This window comes from Peromyscus leucopus, chromosome 9 (assembly GCF_004664715.2).
Source record: "Peromyscus leucopus breed LL Stock chromosome 9, UCI_PerLeu_2.1, whole genome shotgun sequence".
Classification (NCBI taxonomy): Eukaryota; Metazoa; Chordata; class Mammalia; order Rodentia; family Cricetidae; genus Peromyscus; species Peromyscus leucopus.
In genome coordinates this window covers 93445682-93469217 of record NC_051070.1, presented here as the reverse complement: position 1 = coordinate 93469217, position 23536 = coordinate 93445682, and the positions used below count along the sequence as shown (strand labels likewise).

The window sequence follows — 23536 nt, the reverse complement described above, 5'->3', positions numbered from 1 at the left end:
CTGCTTATGAAAACATTTTTTCCAAGACAATTCTCACTGCAGGATGTTTAGCAAATCTGGCCCATGACAACTAAATGCCAGTAATGTTTCAGAAAACCAAACCCAAACTGTTCTGCCAGATTTCCCATGCTTCCCCCTACCAAAGTGGGAAAGCAGATGCAGGTGAAGGACAGACAGGCCTGGCTCCTGCTGAGAACTGCCCCACCGCACTAAAACACAGATCAAAAGACATCTGGATCCCAGTCTTCCTCAACATCACTCGCAATTTTCAAGATTTTAAGATACCTTTGTAATTTCAGGGTAAACATCAGATGTACCTTTCAACTTAAAAGCCTATCAAAACTCCTAATACGTGTTCAGCTATATTAGTCCTTCACAAAACTTAGTCACACTGATGAAACAGTTACTTCAGACCTGTCCTTAATTGTAAAGTCTAAAGAGTGCCAGAAAGCAAGTATGATTTCATTTTATCAGAACACTGACTCCATTTACATCAAATATTATTCCAAGTTTCAGAATAGTTTATTATCTGGCATGGAGGAGACCAACAAATGCCTAACACTCAGGCATTTTCTTGGGTATGGGCCAAAACTAATAAAGTCCTTGGCAAATTAGTTCAGAAGGTTACCCTACCTAGCACACAAATATTTGTTAGGTGAAAGACAAATATGATTCTCTTCAACCTGTGACACTTCAACATTGAGAAACTGATACAACTTCTATATGTCAATTACTAAGTTTTCTTGCCTAATTTTAAGTCTTCATTTCCTTGCACAGAATCAGCAGTGATCTCATTTTTCTCCCTATATAGTTTGAAATTCTCTACATTCCGATATTTATATGTAATCTGTAATCAGATGATACCATGCTTTATAATCCTGGCCTGATCTCTTTTGAGTTGAGGGCTTATCTTATTCAACTAATATTTACTGACTAATATTTCTACTTAAACAGTATTTAATAGCAAAGTAGTCAAACCTGTCCAAAACCCATGTAGTACTTTTTCCCTTAAAAACTGCCACTTTCCAAGATTTTTTTTTTTCATCTCATTTAGTGGTACTCTTATCGACTCAGTGTCTGAAACCTAAAGCTAGATGTTCCCAATTTCTTCCTTTCCCCTTCTTAATTTATCAAGAACTATTGGCTCCTCTACACAGGAACACATGTGTAATTCCTGAATCCATCTAGCTCTCATCTCTCTGCCATCAGTACATAATTCAACAAATGTTCCAGCCTCCTATCTGTGCTGTAATAGCGATCCTCTGGGAGCTAGGGACACCAGGGACAGAGCAGGTAAAGGTTCTTCCAACATTTACATAACCACTGCCATGCCTTGTGAGACTGGTTTAACAAGCTAAATCTATTTTCCTGTACCATCGCTTGCCTGCACTCCAGACTATCTGGAATATTCTCTTTACAATAACTAAAGTAATATTTGAAAATATCTTCCCTGCTTATAACTTTCCAATGGCCTCAACATCAGTTCCTTTTCTTGTCTCTGTGACAGAGTATCTGATACAAACAAGTGAAAGGAGAAGGGTTTATCTTGGCTCAGGTTCAGTGGGTTTAGTCCCTAGTCACTTGGCAACACGTTTCTAGGCCTATGGCTAGGCAGGATAACGTGGTGGTGGAACCACGTGAGGGAGGAGGCAGCTCTAGTCAGACAGGAATTACACCAGAGCAGCAACAGGAAGAGACCAGGCTAAGAGATAGCATCCAAAGACATGTTCCTAGAGATCTACTTCTTCCACTGAAGCCCCACCTCCATAGTTCTACCCCTGTCTAATTAATCTACTCAAAGTTTGAATCCTCAAGGATTCAACCATTCATTTAGTCATGAACATCCTGAACTGTCTCTGGAAATACCCCCACAGATAAGGGGTATGTCTTACTAAACTCCCAGGTGTATAATCAAACTGATAATCAAGATTAACATGATCACAGTTTCCTCTCTCACTCAAAAGAGTCTACATCTGTATAAGCCTGTCTCTGTCTAACCCTGAAGCTATTTTCTGTGTCAGAGCTACCACAGCTAGAAGCCCTTTGTGCATGCCAATCCTCTGCATGAACCGAGTTTCAGATACCTAAGTGGTTTCTTATCACTCAGGTCCTACCTTTATCTCCTCAGAGGCTTTCCCTAGTCACTTCATGCTACACTGAGTGCAACTCTGACTGCTATGTGTAGCACGAATCGTTAGAAGGTCTTATTAATAAAAACAAACCTGGAGCCAGGTACTGGGGTCAACACTGGAAGATCAGAGAAGCAGAACAAGCCACAGCTTCCTCACCTTGCCAGTTCCTCAGCTGATCCTGTTTCCTCAGACTGGAAGCCTCTGTGTCCTTATCCAAATGGATCTCAGCTGAACTGCTTCTCGAAAGCCTGAAAGCTTAACCAGCTCTAGTTCCTGGTCCTCACACCTTATCTACCTTTCTGCTTTCTGCCATCACTTCCTGGGATTAAAGGCGTGAGTCACCAGGCCTGGCTGTTTCCAGCGTGGCTTTGAACTCACAGATATCCAGGTAGATCTCTGCCTCTGGAATGCTAGGATTAAAGGCATGGGCTACCACTGCCTAACCTCTATGTTTAATACAGTGGCTGCTCTGTTCTCTGACCCCAGGTGAGTCTATTGGGGCGCACTGTATGAGTACAGCATCCTGTCTGGTCCTCTTCTCTGTACCTGTCTCTGCTTTCCTGCCGTCATCTCACACATTAGAACACATGCTCCAGATGGGATGGGATTATATTAATTCACCATGCTGCACCCCATGGTGTGCAATAGAATTTGGTTAAGAAGGGTAGACAGGAAGAAAAGTACGTCCTATTTCTTTAACAAAGTCTACAAATGCTGACTCTGACAGCCACTGGCACTTGTAGTCCTGCTCAACTTCCAGCCTCCTACACATCAGTAATACGAAGATTCAGAACCCGCTGTCTGTCTTTTAGAGACGGTCTTAGTATGTAATCCAGGCTGCCCTGAACTCACGGTCTTTCAGCCTCAGCTTCCCAAGTATGTAAGTCTACAGAATATGCCAGCATGCCTGGCTAAAATTCACAGTTCTGATCATTATGTTTATTGTGTTATCTCTGCCACAAGGTTTGAGAGGATGAAAACAACAAACTCTTCTTGTGAAAAAAAATGATAAAACAGCTTGAGATTCCTGTCACAGAAGAAAACCATTCTGTGAGGCAAGTGAACTCCTCTTTTCTATGTTTGTTTCACTGTTTCTTCTTACTGGAGGCAATGGTGATACATTAGGATTCACTCCATACTCAGAAAGCCAGTGCTTGCTACAAGACTGGGAGGGGACCACATTTAAACTTTGGGTTGTATTTGACCCTCTTTATTCTAAATCAATGAGACTTGTAAGAATTCTACCTGTAGAAACTTGTTACATTTTTATCCTGACTTCATTGTATTTAAAAAAAAAAGTCTAATGGGTTAAAAAAAAAAAACTAGTTCTACACATTTTCAAAATGATCAATTAATTAAAAGCAATATTTTATTCAAACAACTATTCACCACTACTATTGACTGCTTTGCACATGGAGGGGAGGAAACCCTTACACATACTCACCTCTTCAAAGCCCATTTCAAACAAACACTCAACGGCTCCTCTGACAGGCAGGAGTCTAGTAGAAAAAGCTGTGTTTCCAATACGGATGGATCTGTATTTTTCATCATTGGGGTTTCTGATTTAAAAAGAGATAATATAATGGATAATATGTAGCCACTTATCTTTTTAAGAGTTTATGTATGTTTCTTTTCATGTTTTATATCAGCTGCACTCCTACATAGCAGTATAGGTTCCAACTTTAGAGTGAGCAGTCCAGACAAGCAGTTCAGTTTCATGATTCTTACCTCTGTACTACAGAGTACTTCTATTGTCCAACTTTATGGATGACAGTATTAATGCTGCCATAGGAAATTGTGTGACATTTTAATTCTATGCTGTTACAGCTAAATACTGTATTGGGTAGCCATTCCAGTTTTGACCTGGAAGTACCACACCCTTTGAGGCTTCGGTAACTGTCAAGCCTACAAAGCGGCACCGAGAGAGGACCCCTGAAGACCCGAGATCTGGATGAGCCAGCTCTCTTGGTTCCTATCCCTTCACTTGTAAGTTACCCCACAAAATAAACCTTCCTTTTAACTACATGGAGTTGCCTTAATATTTAAACCAACAAAATACCTTTTGAGTCTTTTAAGTTCCTAAAAGAAAATAAACAATAGTAGCTCCAGGCAGAGGGTAGAGAACTTTGCTTGTTCTGAGGGATCCCTTCATCTATAACGGTGCCCATGGCACAAAGATGTTGATTAAGAAGCCTTTGTGAACTGAGACCTGGCTAAAGAAGCTTTGCTTCCAGCATGAACCTTAATGGTCACTTAGCTTCCTTTCCTCCCTAGACCAATGACTGTTTTTACTATAAGTTTCTACCTCAGTTCAAAATGTATTTTTAGTACAGGAAGTAAGGTAATAAAAGGAAAACATGAATAGTCAAGGACAAAGCCTAAGTACTACTGCTTAACTAGTGTACATTAGTGCTGGTCAACAACCTCTCATCCATGAGAACTTCAAGACTGAGTGGTCAATGACTTTTAGAACAACCTGATAGTACCATGAGATTTCTACTGTATTCTGTAAAATTTGTAGGTTCGAAAAGGATTGGAAGTTTAAAAAAATTATTTCCACAAATGATTTCAGAAGCAAGCACAGACAGTTTATCCTCTCTACATTGATTCTGTGTATTAGACCAGCGTTTCTCAATCTTGACACCCACAACATTTAGAATACAGCTGAGGGGTGATTCCCTATGCAACACAGAATGCTCAGCATCCCTGCTTTCCATGGCATACCATTTAAACAAGCAATAAATAAATTATAAAATGACCCCAACATTTGTCAATGCTAAACAGACCATTGTGACTTCTCATGATACATGCCACAAGGTGATAAACATGTCAGTGCCACCACAATCGTATATCCCAGTTTAAAAACACAGTTTTAATGTTCCCAATAGCTTCTAGGGCTCTATATGATCATTACATATTACTTATTGGTTTTTATCATACTATAAACAGATTCTAGCAATGATGATCATATCTAGTTCCCAGATTCTTTTTCTTTTTGCTTTGTTTCACCCAGGCTGGCCTCAAACTCAGAATTCTCCTGTCTCAGGTTCCTAGTTGCTTGAATAAGTTATGCATGCCCAACCCAAATTTTTTTTTTTTGCCCCACCCCATGTTTTTTTTTTTTTTAAATAATTAAAAAATATCAAGTAGACTTGCATGAGCTTAAGTATAGACTAAGACCAAAAGTTGGCCCTGTCATGTCCTGACACTATGGACATTGGCCTTCATTTTTGCTTGATTCTCCATCAACCTCATTTTCTCTGCAGATTTTTCTCGTTTTGTTGTCACGCTTTGATGGTTCCCCTCATACAAACATATATGCGCGCGCACTCACTCACACACACACACACACACACACACCTCTGTTATCTATTAAATATTTCTGTAAGTTGTAATATTTACTTCACTTGTTAGCAGTTATCTTGTATCTTTTCTAGGAACATTTTCTGAATGGGTGGTTTTGGATGATGTTAAAAGGATGGAATCTTGAGAAGGCAGCAGAATTCCTTATATTTGTTCAATTGTCACTTGGAAAATATTTTGTCTTCTTAGTTGTTTTACTCTCATAATTATCTACCAAGTTATTTAATTTTCAGAGAAAAAGACATTTGCTTTTGTATTTGAATCAGGTAAGAAAAGTAATACTCCCCACCCCTACCCCTTTTTTTTGGAAACAGGGTCTTGGCCCTAGGAAGGATACAGGACAATCACTGGCCCCACCTCTCCATCCACTGTTCTTACAAGCAAACACTGTGTACTTATCAAAGTATAGTGATGTATACCTATAATTCCTGTTGTTGGTTGTTTTTGGTCTTTTTTGGGGAGCCCGCCACCCAATTCCCAAACTAATCACTCACAGAAGCTTATTCTTAATTACAAATGCCTGGCCTTAGCTTGGTTTATTTTTAGCCAGCTTTTCTTAACTTTAAATTAACCCATCTGTCTTTAGACTCTGGGCTTTTCTCATTCTCTTATTTCTGTAAATCTTACTCTTACTCTGTGGCTGGCTGTGTAGCTTGGCTGGCTAGCCCCTGACGTCCTCCTCCTCTGGCTACTACGACTTCTCCCTTCTTTCCCAGATTTCTACTTCTATATATTCTCTCTGCCTGCCAGCCCAGCCTATCCTTTCTCTTACTTTGCTATTTGGCCATTCATTGCTTTAGTAGACCATCAGGTGTTTTAGACAGGCACAGTAACACAACTTCACAGAGTTAGACAAATGCAACATAAACAAAATTAACACAGCTTAAAATAATATTCCCAAACAAATACCAATAAGCCACTCCTGGTCACATGATGAACTGGTCTCAAAAACATAAAAACAATTCTCAAAAACCAACCAACCAACCAAACACACCCCACCAGTGAGATATGAGACAAAACAAACAAAAATACCTGACCATGGGGAAGAGAGTTGTAGAATAGTGGGGGTGACGACAGGAAGGGAAGGAAGAATAAACAATGCACTCCAAACATGTATGAAAGTTCAAAGAACAAATCTAATCAAATACCCCACCAAACTTGTAAACTAATTTAACAGAAATAATAATAATAATACATAAAATGATAATAGATATCCTCAGTAGTAGCTATGTGTGTGCCAAGTTCTTTATTTCTGTATTTTATGGCAATCCTAGAATAGAGTATTTTTTTTTTATCTCTTTTATAAGTAAGGGATCTCAAGCTTGGAAACGATATATGAATCGCCTATGATCATACTTAAAAACAGCTGACAAGAATTGAAGCTTACTGCTCTAATTATGAAGTCTAAACATACTCTACCACATAAGCTGCCAACAAACTCACCAACCCTCAACATTCAATTTCTTGGTGTGTCAGTGGCAAGCTACTTTAAAAAGTAAAAGTCAGTTTAGTCTTCTATTACTTCTTGCACTGTCACTGAAAATTGTGAACCTCTGTCAATGTCTTCATTCTATCAGCATTTATGGTTATGATTACAAAATGGCTCTATGGTTACAATTAATGCCTGTTTCCTCTAATGCTGTTCTTCATGAAACTCCACTCCAGGAATCATGAGTTCCCTTCACCTATCACCTCACAGGAATGTCCTCTGCTACTTCACCAATTGGTCCTACCTTATCAATCCTCTTCTGTACTGTCTCCTAACATAAGAGAATAAATACAGAAACATAAACACTATCTTGGAATTGTTCTTTTTCCATACCTGTTTTTCTCCCAAATATATTCTTTGAACAGAGAAACTACTTTCAATTCTTGGTTCTTCCCAATAACACCCAGTATAGTCAATAATAACTGTGTGTGCTTTGTAAACAAAATTAGTGAACTATCAAATATGTACATTAAAGAATGAATGAATTAGGGGCTGGGGATACACTCAGGTGATAGAGTGCTTGCCTAGCATTCATGAAGTCCTGGGTTCAATCTCTAGCACCTCATAACACTAAGTGTGAGAGCCCATGCCTGTAACTTAGAGGTGTAGGTAGGAGGATATGAAATTTGAGATCATTCTCAGATAACATGTCAAGTTCTAGGCCAAACCTGGATACATGAATCAAATTAGCCAAACAGCCCACCCATGATGTCAGTGAAACTGATAAGAGTTGTTCTGTTTTGCTTTGAACAAAGTAGATAGCAAGCTCATCTTATCTAAAACTTGGGGGAAGCTTTTGCATACAAAGTAGCTCATATTTCTTTCTGTATTTTAATTAGATTTATTACTGCTGGGGATAAGAGAAACATCATTCAAGCAGAAATTTAAAAGCATTATTTCACTGGAGATTACAGCAACAAGCATCAGTTTAAAAATATCCTAATGAAATTTTTATTTGCAATTCCATTCTATAAACTGTTCTGAGACTCTGAGGTCAGAAGAAATGGTGGGACAATATGTCTTTTAAAGTGCTTTCACTCTGCTGCTAGTGGATTTAAAAAAATTAGCAATGGAAACAGAAACCTGATTTTCTCTGCTCAAATTAGAGAAGTACAATTATAATGTGTGGCGAGGGCCCAGGAAGACATCTGGGGATTTTCCTTAAGAGTTAGGAAGTCACTGGATTTGAACATGGAGAAAAGGACACCACCCCAACCAAGCCAGACCTTGAATTCTAAGAACACAAGGACACTATTACTGAAAACAAACTAAATGAGCAATTTTTCACATCAGTCTGAATCTTTTAGTTACATACTTCTGCCTTTTTAGACAAAAACTCAAGATCAGAAATACAAGTCACAGTAAAGACTGTAAAATGAACCAGTTTCTTTCAGAAGTTTGGTAAACATTCACAATGATCGTTATGATCCCAATCATTGTCTGCATGCAAAGCTGTCCAAGTACCCTGATCTTAGCACCTTTGGTTTCAGTGTACTCAAGGCAAAATCATCTTCTCAAATCCGTCCATCTATTCTGTAAGGGGATGGGGTTGAGGGGGGGGGCTTGAGAATTCAGAAGGAAATTTCAGCTGTAGGCTCTCAAGATTCAAGTCTACGCGTTCTTTCAGAGTCCGTGGGCATCTTGTACTGTGAGGTGCTGTTAGATCTCAGGTTAGAAAAAGTTAAGCTGAGGTGTCACAAAGGAGGGTGATGGGCACGCAGGTCACAATTATGTAGCTGTGAGCAGGCTCGATGCTGATGCTGTATAACATGGCATAAAGCCACATACGTTTACTTTCAAATCACGAATGATACCTAAATGAACAATTATTGTTAGGGTGGCACACACCTGTAATCTCAGCACTCGGAAGGTCGAGACAGGAGGACTGGCATGAGTTCTGGGCTACAGAGCAAGTTTCATGCCAGCCTGGGTTATACAGGACTGCACCCCGTCTCAAACAAACCGTTTCCAACTCATTCGCTAAAACTGGGCTCCATGCCATGTACAGGGGTGAGGCTGAGACTTCCTACAGACTTCATGTCAGTGTACTTCTAAGAGCCAGCGCCCGGGGGCATGACGTCAGCCAGCACCCTAACCTCCTTAACCTCCCTGCATGCCCCCTCCTGCACGCCTTCCCCACACAAGCTCCCTTTGACCCAAAGAGCTGCAACAGGGGGCTGCCTCCAACTTCCAACCACGACCCTGTGAGGAGCAGCTGTGGACAGTGCTGCTCTCTGAACGAAAGTGACTTCTCCAGCACGCTTTCCTTCAAAACTCTTTAGGAGTCAGGTTGAGGTAAAACCCAGACATTGATAGGAAGTTCGTAACTTTAAACCACAAATGTTTCAACCACCAAACACGGCGTAAATATTTAACGCGCACTCGGGCTGGGTCACAGGGCCGGGATCCTGCAGTGAGATGGGACACCAGAGCTGTCAGCGGCAGTGACAACCTCGGCGAGCCCTCGTCGCCCTGCCCGCCCCGCCTCAGGCCCGAGCGCCGGCGGCCCCGCCCGTCTGCGGCTCTCAGGCTCGAGGGCCCCGGCTGCACCTCAGGATGTTGTCGGCGTAGGTGAGCAGCAGCTTGGAGGCCTCCAGAAAGGTCTCCGGGGTGTTCTGGCAGAGTTCGGCCACGGCCGGGGACGCCGAGCTCGACGAGCTGCCCAGGGCGGCCGACGCCATGGCTGAGCCGCGCGGCCTCTGCCACCTCGCGCGCCGCGGCCCGCACTGAGCAGGCGCAGAGCGCCTAGGCCGCCGCAGAGGCCTGAGGCCAGGGGGCGGGGCGGGGCGGGGCGGGGCCTCAGCGCCGAGGGGCGGGGCGCCTCGGAGGACAGGGGCGTTGTGGGCGGGGCTAGGCATCGGAGAGGCGGAGCGTTGGCACGGGGGAGCCAGTCGCTGCCGGAGAGGGAAGTGGGTACTGGTTGTGCGGGGCAGGGGCCCACAGATATTTTTATAGCCTTCCCTTCACGATAGATAAATGTTGTTTGTGGAAGAAAAGACGCTAGAAGGAAGAACAAGCTTTTGTTTTGTCTTTTTTTTGTAGGGGGGAGGGGGGCGGGATTTGGTCTCTGGCCTAGGCTGGCCTCAAACTCTTGAATTCGCGGCAGTCCCGCCTCAGCCTGGGATCACAGGCCTCTGGCTTCAGGAACAAAAAAAGCACGGCTCTGAACTCACCTGGGTTTCCGATTTGTGTATTCTTTTCCGAATTAGATTGGTAAACATCACGTCAAGTCCTGGCTCACAAGGTACGATTCTATTGTAAGGAGCATTTTTCAACAGCATATTGCACCCTATTAAGGAGTTGGGGACTCAGTTTATCATGTGGTAACCCACATAAAACACATATACAGTAATAGAATAAAATGAACAAAGAAGAAGACAAAGTTTATACACACATTGCATCTTTTGACTTATACATGTATGTCATCTACCAGTGTCCTTTATTTAATCTTAGAAAATGAATTCAGGGCTGGAGAGATGGCTCAGCAGTTAAAGCACTGACTGCTCTTCCAGAGGTCCTGGGTTCAATTCCCAGCACCCACAAAGCAGCTCACAGCTGTCTGTAACTCCAGTTCCAGGGGACCCAGCACCCATGACAAAACATCAATGCACATTTTAAAAAAGAAAAGAAAATGAATCCCTAACTTCTTTAGTCCAGCCAATGCCTCACCACATCCTTGATAGAATACTTTATTAAGAACTTTTTCTTTTTTGTAGAAATTCCAAACTTCAACAAGTGTGTTTGGTCCTTGTCACTGGAATTGAACCCTAGGGGCTTTCTCACATGCTAGGCAGTGGCTCCAGCACTTACCTACACACTCAGCCCTTAATTTAATTTTTTTCCCTCTGGAACTCACTCTGTAGACCAGGCTTCTGTTGAACTCAGAGATCTACCTGCCTCTGCCTCCCAAGTGCTGGGATTAAAAGTGTGTGCCACCATCACCACCCGGCTTTATCATTACTTTTTAATGTTGAGATGTCACCAAGGGTGGACTTGAACCTCGATTCATAGCCCAGTCAGACCGGGAGCTTTCCATATTCCACTCTCCTTGAATAGTTGGAATTACATGCATGAACCACAAGGCTTGGCCAGCAAGTATTTCTTGGCCTTGTGTTTTCAAGATATTTACTCATTTAATTTCTTTTCTTGACACTTATTATCTGTTGCTTTTTAATTTTGAAATCTTCTAGTATTTCTGAGTAATTTCTTCTAAGAATTCTTCTATAACTTCTGAATACTCATCTGTTAAGTATACCTAAATTTTTAGCAATTAGGTTTGTAGACCAACTTCAAAAATGTGTGTTCAGTTGGGCATGTTGGCAAAACCCAGAACTTGGAAGGTAGAGGCAGAAGAATGAAAAGTTCAAGCCTTGTCTTCATTTCATTGTAAACTTGAGACCAGCCTGGGCTACACCAGACCCTGTTAACATACCGAGTGTACACACACACCACCACCACCACCATCAACAACAACAACAACAACAATAACATTAACAAAAGACTTGAAAGGAAGAGGGTGCAGGAGGTGAAAAAGAGAGGGTTAAGGGAAGGGCAAAGGGGATATAAGAGACGCTAATGGAAGGACCATGATCAAAGAACATTGGATATCTATGGGTCTGTGGAAGAATAAATTTTTAAAGGAGAATATTATGTTCAACAAAGAGTATGTTATTAGCTGTTTAAAATTTTCAGTAGATAACCACTAGTGATTTTTTTCCTGGCTCAAAACAAAGTAATAATCAGGTTTGTGGCCCAACTGCAAGAGTGCTATGTTCCCCGAGAGTGTTGACTGATACTTGTAATCGAGTGTGTAAAAGGTACAGTCAGGCCAGGTGGTGGTGGTGCATGCCTTTAATCCCAGCACACAAGAGGCAGAGGCAGGTTGATCTCTGAGTTCGAGGCCGGCCTGGTCTTCAGAGTGATTTCCCAGACAGTCAGGGATACAGAGAAACTCTGTCTTTAAAGACCTCACCCCCAACAAAGAAATAGGTATAGGCAGAAGAATATGGAATTCAGTCGCTTCTGGATTGCCCATTGCTTAGGTCCTAAGGTCAATTGCAAAAGGTCTGATAGTGAGTATTTGGCTTTATTAAAACAAACAAACAAACAAACAAACAAAAAAACAAACAAAAAAAAACGAGGGTGAATTCTGAGTAAATTTCTTTTAATTCTGCCATTTGTGAATTATTAGAGATATTTACTTTAACAAAGAACCTTGTCCTCTTCTGCCTGCTTAATTCACTTGTCATGTTGAAGACATTTTCATTCTTCTTTCTTTTGGAAAAAGTCAAAATATTAGTTACCTTTTTTTTTTTTTTGGTTTTTCGAGACAGGGTTTCTCTGTGTAGCTTTGCGCCTTTTCTGGGATTCACTTGGTAGCCCAGGCTGGCCTCGAACTCACAGAGATCCACCTGGCTCTGCCTCCTGAGTGCTGGGATTAAAGGCGTGCGCCACCACCGCCCGGCCAAATATTAGTTACCTTTATTTATGTCTGCAGCAGCTTCAAACAAACTATGATGTAATGTTAAATTAGCCTTGCATTTCATATTCATTTGATCTGTTATTGTTGCCAGAAATCACTAAAAACATTTTTTTTCTAGGATCTTAGCTTTATTAAATAGTGGCAAAATTCTTAAATGAAATGAAGAAATAACCCACAGATTTTCCCCCAGGATCTCGTTGGTCATGAAAAGAAACTGTTGACCTCAGTAAAGACCATCAATGAAGAGAGGAGCCCTTCAGGAATCAGTGTGGTGATTCAGTTCATTATTGTGTTACTATAGCCAGTGATGAGTCAGCAATATTCAGTGTCTGTTGTATGCGAAGCAATTTGAGATAAATGGTATAAAAGACCTTAATCTAAATGAAGACAAAAACTAACGTTATTAATTTCTACCCAGATAGCTCCACAAAACCATTGGTTAGAAATGCACAGAAGGGGCAAGTACTACGTAGCCAGGGTCAGCATGTCAGGGTGTGGTGGGTCAAGTGAGAAATGCTCCCCATATCCGAACATGTGGTCCCCATGTTGGTGCTGATGTTTGGGAAGGTTTAGGTGGTGCAGTCTTGTTGGGAAAAGTTTTGAGGATATATATCCTTGCCCTACTTCCTGTTCACTCTCTCTGCTATGTGTGTATGGTAAAGGAGGTGAGCTCTCAGCTTCCTGCACTGGCTGCCATGCCTGCTGCCATACTGTCCCGCCACTACAATTTCTAACCCCTGGAACCATAAGCCAAAATAAACTGTTTTCTAAGTTGCCTTGGTCATAGCATTTTATCACAGCAGTAGAAAAGCTTAGCACCAATATGAATGAAAAAAAGAAATAAAAGGAAAGAAAGGACATGACTTCTAGGTATAATGGAGGAGAAGTTTATTGTAGATATGAGGGAGAGTACAGCCAGAGGCAGGAACCTCTGGGAGAGTCCAGAGTGTACATGACCCTGAGCTAGGCCATATGGGGAGAGAGGAAGGGGAAATGGGAGAGAGGGGGACCCGGTGCAGCAGCCAGGAGACCCAAAAGTACAAAGAGGTGCAGGTAACAAAAACGTCTGAATTATATAGGGAAGAGCCTTTAGGGGAAGGGCAGCCCAACCCCTGGTCTGGAGAGTTCAGAGTCGTTCGGAGTGTGTAAGCCAAACCCTGTAACAGGTAGGGACTGAGGGATGCAGGGAGAATCTGGTGGCCAGGTCAGCTTTGATATGTTAAATAGGCACCTCAGCCCTTTGTCCTGGGTTTTAGACTTAACACAATAGAACTTGGTACTGAGAGAAGGATATTGCTGTGATGAACTTGACCATATTGGTTTTTTAGAGGAGTATTGTGGAAGAATTTTGGAGATTTGGGCTAGAAAACAAGATAAAAATGTACAGTTTGTAGAGAAAATGAGCTCTAGGAAGCTTAATATTGCAGCCTAGGCATGTGCTGGAAAGAGGAACATTAGCATGGTTTAGGAGAAGCTTTCCCTGCACTGGAACAAAAGAAAAAGTTACTCTGTACAAGACCCCACCTAGCCAAGCTTCCAGTGTTAAAACACGACCTAAGGCATTTTCTGATCCCAGAAAGCAACTGAATGAAAAGCACTGCTGCTCATATGATTCAAGGGCCCCATCCCACGCTTGTAGCCCCACTTGGCTCTATTGTCCCATGGTGCTGGCTTTGGACACGAAGGAGATGAGTGAGGGAGTCATACATCCTCCCTCTGTGGCTTCAGAGAGCCTCTGAGGCCAGGTAGCATGTGGCAGGGAGTCCCTGCATGAAGGCCCCAGAGAGTAAGAGGCTGTGAGAGATGAGTGTGTGGAGCTGTGAAAGGAAGCTTGGTTGCAGTGGAGACCGAAAGATGTTGAAGAAGTCAACACCATGAGAAATCTGCCAAGGAGAGCTGCGTATAGGGAGTAGGACCAGCTCAAGAGAGAGATGTATGCTACAGGCTGGAAAGCTGGAGGGGTGGAGCTATCTAAGCCCCTGACAGAAGACACAGAGCCACAGGATTTGGTGTTTGTCCTGCTGAAACCTGTTCATGCCTTGGCCAGTATTTTCTTACTATGTCCCACTCCCCCCGTTTTGGAATGGTAATGTATATTCTGTGTCATGTGTTGGAAATATGTGATTTGCCTTTTGATTTTTACAGAGGGCTACATTCTGAGATGCTTTGCATCTCAGAAGAAACTTTAGGCTTTTAGACTTAACAGTGTTAAGACTGTGAAAAATTACAGGGGCTTTTGAAGTTGTACTAAATGCATTTAGCATTATATGGCCAGGAGCCTATGAATACCAGGGAGTGAGATGTGGTGGATTGAATGGAAAATGTTCCCCCCAGGCTCCTGTATTTGAACTCAGGGTTTCCTGTCAGTGGCACAGCTTGGGGACATTTGGGTGGTGCAGTCTTCCTGGAAGAGTACTCACTGGGGTTGGGCTTTGAAATGATCTATATCCTTGTCCTGCTTTCCGTTTGTTTTCTTGGTTTCATGCTCATGTAAAGATGTGAGCTTTGAGCTTCCTGTTCCAGCCACCATGCTTGAGGCCTGCTGCCATGGTGTCCCCACAATGATAGACATCAACCCTCTGGAACTATAAGCCCTTTGCCTCTGAGTCCTTTCTCCAGCCCCTCAAGTTTTTATTTTAAATATTTTAATATTCTTAATATTAAAATGAAAATTAATTTTAAATATTTGTGTGTGTGTGTGTGTGTGTGTGTGTGTGTGTGTGTGTGAAGTACATACATATACATGCCCTTGCCATGGCACTTGGAGATCAAAGGACAACTTTTGGGAGTTGGCTCTTTCCTTCCACTATAAGAGTTCTGGAAATGGTTGTGAGACTAACCTTTAACAACTGAGCCATGTGGCACATGCCTTTAATCCCAGCACTTGGGAGGCAGGTGGATCTCTGTGAGTTCAAGGCTAGCCTGGCCTACAGAGTTGAGTTCCAGGGCAGCCAGGGCTACACAGTGGAAAGCCTATCTCCAAAAAACAAAAACAAACAAACAAAAAAACCCAAACCAAACCAAACCAAAGTGTTCTGTAAATGGAATTCAGGTCATAAAGCTGTACTGAGCCTAACTTCTCAAATTTGACACTGGCCACATGGACCTGTTGTTTTGTTCCTAGTGAATGCCGTTTCCACCCAGTTGACTAGCCATCCTTTTCATTTCACAGATTGGAATCGAGGCCCACTGCTTTGAAGCATTCCCTGACTTTAGGCGGTAGTAGCACTGACTTCATTGTCTTAGTGTCACAGTGATATTACGGTGAGAAGTTCAACTTGTTGGATAGAAAGTTTATTTAATTGGGAACTGTATTTGGAAATAAAGCTTTGAATGAGAGAAATTTTAAGAGGAAGCTATGATAAGCAGAACCAATTTGAAGATTTGTGTTCAATACACCACGATATTTTAACAAGAACTATGGTACTAACTCACCTACAGCTATTAGGGTTTTGTAAAAATTTTACCCCTTTCAAGATGGAAGTAAAATGATCAAAGAGAAACAGAAATAAAAATTATAATCTTGTTACATCACATTTATGTGTGTGTACATTGCTTGAGAATTCTTTCCCTGGGAAGAGGTAAACAAATAACTACTTACAGGGCGGGAACAATAAATCAAAGCAAGAATCCTAAAGTCCAGCTTGGAGTACCTATAGGTTTATTCAGCTTACTTACAGAGCCTGGGTGAGCAGTTGCTTACAGGAGTGTGGGAGACCCCCAAACATCTGCACCACCAGGAAGTTTCATTGCATCGTGGATGATGACATGACTTCTCCATGGCTGCATAGACAGAGTCCCATTTTCAGTTAACCTTCCACAGTCTGCATACCCCTGCACCTTCTGAGACCTGAGGCTGCCTGCATCTGGGACAGTATACATACAAATTGCTAAAGGTACAGGAGGGAGTAACATTTTCACCGCAGAGAGCTCATACTAAGCAAGTGGAAAGCCCTGGGATCAAGGACAAACTTGGCTTCCCTAATCATTATAGACAAAGTAGACTTCCAAACAAAGCATATCCAGGACTAACAAGGAAAAAGATAAGCTTGACCCAAAATCTTTTCTGCAGTTGAAAAAGAAGAAATGGTATACTTGGCAACAATGGCCACAAGAGGTTATCGTAGGGAAACATAAGCATGACTAAAAGATTCAGGTGCAGATGGCATAATCCATCCTTTATCTGAAGAAGGAAAAACAAAGCTCACACCTGGGACAGATTTGAACAAATGGTTAATAAACACCGCCTTACTGTGTTTCATACTTTCCTATTACAAATTCACAATCAGCTCTGAACAAGTAAGTTAAACTTTTCATAAGCTCAGAAATAAACGTGTTTTTTATTCTTGCTTCTGCTTAGATATTGGGCATATTCCATTCATTTCCTGCCATAAGTCAGCAATTAAAAGTTGAATTTTAAAGAAGCATCATTTACATTGTTTACTATGGCAAATAAGGGTAAGGGGAAAAAATGGAGAGGAGATACCACAAACACTGCACATCACTGCAGACTTCAGGTTTTGCTTTTTAAAGGCAGGGTCTTCAGGTAAGTAGCCCAGGCTGGCTTTGAATTTGGTGCACAGCTGAGGACTGAGTTCCTGATCCCCTCTCTACCTCCCAAGTGCTGAAATTGCAGGCGTGTACCGTGCCTGATTCCTTTGCAGACCTTTAAATTTGAAAGCGCTATATTCTGTTCTGCAACTAACAACTCCTAACAAACACTCTCAACGTCTTTGCACATTACGAAATATTCACCAGTATTCACATTGTTTTCAGTGGCTGCGTGGCTTTTGGATGGCCTCCAAATGACTTCGGTTTCATGGCGTGTGGTATTCTGAAGAGTTCTATTCAATACTTTCCCCACAGATACCATGGAGGCCTGACTGAGGCTACAGCTTTTGGTCCTCCCCGGAATTTCCTGAGGAAATGATTGCATCCTTTCTCTGGCAACACCGAAATATCTGTGCATTATCACTGCGTCCCAAGGTGAGGATCGCTAAACAAGACAGTCTCAGTAGGCAGAGCGGCGAACTCAGAGCCGGGAACCCGGCGGAAGTCCCGCCCTGCTCATCTGATCTCTGACACCGGGCGCCGGTCTCCGGGCGGAAACGTTGCTGCTGTGGGCGTGTGCGCGCATGCGCATCAGGTGGGCGCCCGCCAAGGCTTGTTTCAGGTAGTGGCTGCGGTTCGTCCTGGCGGCGGCGCAGTGCCCCCAGGTTTCAGGTTTGGGGTGGAGGGCGTGGCGTGATCGTGGAGCCCTGAGAGCTCCTAATGCTGACCTGGGGAAGTCACACCCCGCCTGCCTGCCAAGGCTGCGCGGGGCTGTGGCGGGGCCTCCGGAAAGGTTCGCTGCCCTACAGGGAAGTAGATGAAGGACACTTCACGGAATAGGCCCGAGACGGCCGGCCTTCTGTGCATTGACCGTAGAAATGTCACATAGACTCAGTCCACACTGCACAGTAATCCTCGGTGAGCCTAAAGAAGGGTGGATGCCCCCTGCAGTCGGATCAGGGTGGGGTGGCCTCGAGGCTTTCCTTGTCCAATTTTTTGAAAACTAGTAAGTTAGCTATCAGTTGGCTGTCTGAGGTTTCTCACAGCTTAAAAACAAAAGTTAAGTCGAAACGAGGGTGGCATTTCGCTGCGGCCTTTAGCACATGACTGCAAGCACACCTAGGGTGTTTGTTAGACCCTTCCGTTGTTTAAACGACACTTGCTGTCTCTTGTGGTCTGTTCCAGGAATGTGTTTTTGATCTTCTGAATTCCAACCATGTTGTCAAACTGCTTACTAAAATTTCTAAAAGGCACAAGCTCTCATCCATATCCAGCGTCATGCTGCTGGTTAATAAGCAAACGCAAGTTTTCTGGAACTACACCAGCAGCCGTGTCTCTCAGGCGAGTTGTCATCACAGGCATCGGACTAGTGACACCACTAGGTGTTGGGACTCAACTAGTTTGGGGTCGGCTTCTCCGAGGAGAAAGTGGAGTTGTTTCTGTAGTTGGTGATGAGTACAAGAGTATTCCTTGCAGTGTAGCTGCTTATGTGCCAAGAGGTGCTGCTGAAGGTCAGTTCAATGAACAAAACTTTGTGTCCAAATCAGACACCAAGTCCATGTCATCTCCCACCATCATGGCCATCGGGGCAGCAGAGTTGGCACTGAAAGACTCCGGCTGGCATCCGAAGTTAGAAGCAGATCGGGTGGCTACTGGCGTTGCCATTGGCATGGGCATGGTTCCTCTTGAAGTTGTTTCTGAAACTGCTTTGATGTTTCAGACCAAAGGTTACAATAGAGTCAGCCCATTCTTTGTCCCTAAGATTCTGATCAATATGGCTGCAGGCCAGGTCAGCATTCGCTATAAACTCAAGGGCCCCAATCACTCAGTGTCCACAGCCTGCACAACAGGAGCACATGCTGTGGGCGACTCTTTTAGATTTATAGCCCATGGTGATGCAGATGTGATGGTGGCTGGGGGCACAGATTCTTGCATTAGTCCATTATCTCTTGCTGGGTTTTCCAGAGCCCGCGCTCTGAGCACAAACCCAGATCCTAAGCTGGCCTGCCGACCGTTTCATCCAGAGAGAGATGGTTTTGTCATGGGCGAGGGTGCTGCTGTGCTGGTGTTAGAAGAACATGAACATGCTGTTCAGAGAGGAGCCCGGATATATGCGGAAGTTCTGGGCTATGGACTCTCGGGTGATGCTGGTCACATAACTGCCCCCGATTCTGAAGGAGAAGGTGCCTTCAGGTAAAGACTGGTTGTTCTCTTCAAAATATTTTTTCCTGTAAGAAACTATTGGAACTTCAAATTCAAAAAAAAAGTTATTTGGTCTTGGTGTATGGAATATATTTTTCTGTCTTAGACCAAACTTTTTTTTTTAATTCTTTGCTTGAAAACACTTAAATATCTTTAAACAAAAATTGAATGGACTTTAGTCAGTTGGACTTTAGTCAAAGCCAATAGAGCTGTGTCTTTGCTGACTCCCTATGTCCCCTTTCTGCTTGGTAATTATGACAGCTCTCTTCCTCAGTTTCCCTTTGAACCCTTATCAGACCTAGAGAATAAAGACAAGACCTGCTAGATGTGTCTGGTTGGGTTCTGTTCCTTTCAAAGCAGCATTTCTCAGCCTGGTCACCCAGGGGTCTTGCTGATGTACTGATTCTAACTGTGGATCTAGGTTGACACTAAAGAGTACATTTCTAACCAGCTCCAGTCTAAAGACCATACTTTGAAAAAAGTCCTAGATAATATGTTACTTTCTCAGCTTCCACCGTATTACACTTTATCTACTTAAATCTGCCAGGAGTTAGCAGGATTTCCTGTAAAGGGAGAAATACTAGCTGTTTTTGGCTTTGTGGATCACAGGGTCTCTGCCATGACACTCAGGATGGAGTTCACCCAGTATAGTTGGAAACCTTTTTTTTTTTTTTTTTTAGTTGGAAACCTTTATTTCTTTCACACAAGCTGCTCAGGTGAACAGTCTGTTAAATTTAAACTTATTTGATCATTTTCTTTTCTTACCAGATGCATGGCCGCTGCTGTGAAAAATGCAGGTGTGTTGCCTGAACAGATATCCTATGTCAACGCACATGCCACCTCCACACCACTGGGTGATGCTGCAGAAAACAGGGCCATTAAGAGGCTCTTTGGAGATCACGCTGGTGCCCTTGCTATATCTTCCACAAAAGCAGCCACCGGGCATCTGTTGGGGGCTGCAGGGGCGGTTGAGGCAGCTTTTACCGCACTGGCTTGTTACCATCAAAAACTACCACCGACTTTAAACCTGGATTGTACAGAGCCAGAATTTGATCTCAATTATGTTCCACTGGAGGCGCAGGAATGGAAAACTGAGGGTCGACGTATTGGACTCACCAATTCCTTTGGGTTTGGTGGTACTAATGCAACACTTTGTCTTGCTGGCATGTGAACATTGGCTTTTAACTCTCATAAATGTATATATAATAATGTGCATACATATGTTTAATATCAATACCCAGATGTCTTTAACACAACTGGTGTTTGTAGTAGAGTAGTTCTTGCTAGGGAAGGGGCTGCCCAGAGCTCTATGGGTATTTTACAGCATCTTGGTGTCTCCTGTAAGATTTCAGGGGCAACTAGTAACAACCAGATTTGTCTTTGGACATGTCCTTATGTTTTCTGGGGGCTAAAATAACCTGCACCCAAGAATTATTAATTTGTATTTCCCTAATGCTCTGAATCAAATAGCTTTTGGTGCTATTTTTTTCTCCTCCTGTCCTCTTCAGACATTTATTTAGAGAGTAGCTCCTCCAAGCAAGGCAGTGCTGTTGCATGTTGTAACTCCGGGGCACCGTTTTTGTTCTGCATGTAGGAAAAGATGATACAAGTGGGAGTGTGTGTCATTAGTCAGCATCCTTTGAGGACAGCTGTGACCACTGATGACCTATTCACCAATCTAGGTGTCGTTAATGGAATTTCCCCGAACTCTCAAGTGTTCACTTCTCAGGAGGAAGTGAAACTGTTTGACACTTCTTCTGGGTGTATTTGTGCTGTGAAGAATAGACAAAAAGATCCTTTGCAAAGAGACTCTTGGTAAATTAGGCCCCCTTCCCTCAGTCTACCTCTTTGTGCCTGTGGCAGTATTCTGGCAGCTTCCTATTCTAAGAACCAGTGGGCCCTCTACTTCCTGGGTTGGGAATTTCTTTAAAGCCAGAGGAGCAAGTTTCCTGGAGGTGACAATAAGCCAGGGAAGCATTTGTGGGTGGGGCTTTTACTTCAGAGCAAGTGCTCCATTTCCATGCAGACCCTCAGGTCCGCAGTGATAGGGAGCTTCGTTCAGGCACTCACAGCATTCCCCACCCAGGGACACCTTAAGGGCCTCTCTGTCCCTGTTCAGCTTTCCCTGCTTTTGTCCCTGCCCCATGAGCCATCCCCAAACAAACTGCCTTCTCTTGGACTCTACTTTCTCAGTAGCTCACAATGAGACAGAGTAAAAATGAGGAAAAAAGGTTGTATGTCTTTCGGCAGAAATGAGTAACATTCCCACATTTTACTTAAAACTTTTTGTTCTTGTTTTATTTTTTTTAAAGATTTTTAAATAACACATATGAATGTTTTCCCTGTACATATATGTATGTACCTCATGTGTGAGTCTGGGGCACAGGGAGGCCAGAACAAGGCATCAGATGGCCTGGAACTTCAGTTATAGATGGTTGTGAATCATCACGTGGGTGCTTAGAACCAAACCTGGGTCCTCTGCCAGAGCAACAAGTCTCTTAACTGCTGAGCCATCTCTCCAGCCCCTTGTCCTTGGTTCTTAAAATCTGTATGTGTGTTGGTTGGGGGCATGTCTTTGGGTGCATGTGCCAAAATGGTGGTCCGAGGACAACTCTGGAGTTGGTTTTCTCCTCCCACTGTTATATGAGTTCCAGGGGTGGAACTCAGGTCTTTGGGCGTATATTGCAAGCACCTTTATCTGCTGGGCCAATTAAGGAGCCCAGTTTTTCAATGAAAAAAAAAAAAAAGAAAGAAAGAAAATAGGGTCTCACTTTGTAGCACAAGCTGCCCCCAGATTTTCTGTGTATCTCAGGCTGCCCTCAAACTTGTCATGAAGAACAAGCAGGCTGCAAATTCCCTAGTGCAAGCATTATAAGTTTGTGGCACCACACATGGATTAGTTTTAGTAGGCTAAAACTACATTGACTCTAACTATGGTTCTCAATCCTCTAATGCTCAAACACTAATCAGTATTAATTTCTGTTAACGTGTTTGCTCAGCTGAGAACTTAATGGGTGCCCTGCATTGTCACCTGTAAACAAGTATGCACTAGAGAAGTTCCAAAGCAGGGCTGAATACGTAAGTCAACAAATCTCAGGTTAAGGGGGAAAATGAGGAAGGAAGGGTGTTCCACCCTGAGAGGATTCAATGTAGAAAGTTCTAGAAGTTAGAACACTTATACTAAACAAACCCAGTATACTCTGAGGTGGGAGGTTGGGAGATGTCAGAAGACCTGTTAGATGCTGGGTCACAGAGAACTCAGCAAGTTATAAGGAAGGGAGGGTAATAAGCCATTTAAGTTTTGAAATGGCAGGGTGGCTTTGTAATGTGTCCATTTGGCTGGGTTGAACTGTTTCCCAGCATTCACTTTTTGCTTAGGATTAGTTTTAAGAGATTTTTTTTTATGAATGATATGAAAGATGTTATTGAATCTTAATGTGAGTCAGTGGGTGAGCCTGCAACTCTTCCTGTGAGTCCTGAATCGTTTCCAACTCCTGCAAAGGTATGCTTTTGGCTTCATGACACTAGCTTCTGCCCATGCCATCAAAATAAAGAACAGGAACTTGCCAACGTTTCTGTTCCTCATATTTGTGGGTCATGGTTGGCTATTGGAACTTACAGTTGTCTTCCGTTCCCTGCACCTGCTCTGTGTTTTCAACTCCAGCACCAGAAGATCACAGCAACATTTCAGAAGACACTTAAGCAGTTCTTGAAGTTGTGTGGCGCCTGATCCATATAAGAAGCACTCTTATATACCTCTGTGGCTTTGTTTCTCAGGCTGAACCTTGACTGACACAAGAGGAAAAGATGTTATAGTGTGAGTGCGGTTACACTGTTTATCTTAGAAATCTCAGTGGCTGTTGAGATAGGAACTAACCCCAGGAAGCTTGAGTCCCTTAAGGGAATAGAGCCCGAAGGGTGTTGGAAAGGTAAGTAGGATATGGTGACTCATTTGTGTTCCAAAGTACATCAACAGTGCTTTTTAAAATGAACTCTAAGACATTGCCATACAACCTGTTTTTAGTGTAGTTACATGAGTTTTGGTAAACATGCATGCATATCTAAATGCTGCTTCAGTCAAAATGAACAATTTCATTACAATTAAAATTGCTTTGTGACCTGTTACAAGAAGGTGCCCTGGGGTTGTTCTGTTAGGCCATGCACACTCTATAAGACAGAAAAGCACCCTGTCTTTGTTCAAACTGACCAATACTGAATTAGAAGAGGAAGACCCCTGAAGACCCATAAAGCCTCTAGCCCTTGAGGAAAGACTGGATTTTCAGATTCCCAAATCCACCCCTTGCTTTGCAAAGGGTT

At 42.9% G+C, this 23536-nt stretch overlaps 2 protein-coding genes across 6 annotated transcripts in view; one reads left to right on the top strand and one right to left on the bottom strand.

Moving 5' to 3' along the window:
- Ngly1 (N-glycanase 1) overlaps positions 1–9725 on the bottom strand; it is a 58889-nt gene extending 49164 nt beyond the window's left edge. Inside the window, exons 1-2 of one of the 2 annotated variants that reach the window (XM_028875668.2) lie at positions 9535–9725; positions 3577–3691 (exon numbers count right to left, since the gene is read on the bottom strand). In XM_028875668.2, coding sequence (XP_028731501.1) covers positions 3577–3691; positions 9535–9665 — 246 coding nt within the window. In that variant the 5' untranslated portion in view covers positions 9666–9725. Of the gene's footprint in view, positions 1–3576; positions 3692–5534; positions 5789–9534 lie in introns of those variants that run through there. The other variant, XM_028875669.2, reaches the window with a different exon arrangement.
- Positions 9726–10043: 318 nt separating this feature from the next.
- Oxsm (3-oxoacyl-ACP synthase, mitochondrial) lies at positions 10044–22785 on the top strand. 4 transcript variants are annotated; one of them, XM_028875666.2, is made up of 4 exons: positions 10044–10228; positions 17333–17452; positions 18203–19210; positions 19988–22785. In XM_028875666.2, exons 3-4 carry the CDS (start codon positions 18234–18236, stop codon positions 20388–20390), a joined length of 1380 nt encoding a protein of 459 aa, XP_028731499.1. In that variant the 5' UTR covers positions 10044–10228; positions 17333–17452; positions 18203–18233; the 3' UTR covers positions 20391–22785. The 4 variants fall into 4 exon arrangements, with proteins under 4 accessions (XP_028731499.1, XP_028731500.1, XP_028731498.1 ...); XM_028875667.2 differs by lacking the exons at positions 10044–10228; positions 17333–17452 and adding an exon at positions 17505–17612; XM_028875665.2 differs by lacking the exons at positions 10044–10228; positions 17333–17452 and adding an exon at positions 17505–17639.
- Positions 22786–23536: the final 751 nt, after the last annotated feature.

What these genes read in the sequence shown, in the direction of transcription:
- Oxsm (XM_028875666.2), top strand. Translation starts at nt 18,234, where the DNA reads ATGTTGTCAAACTGCTTACTAAAATTTCTAAAAGGCACAAGCTCTCAT. An exon ending in GAAGGAGAAGGTGCCTTCAG is followed by an intron (nt 19,211 to 19,987) that starts GTAAAGACTGGT and finishes TTTTCTTACCAG; the next exon opens with ATGCATGGCCGCTGCTGTGA.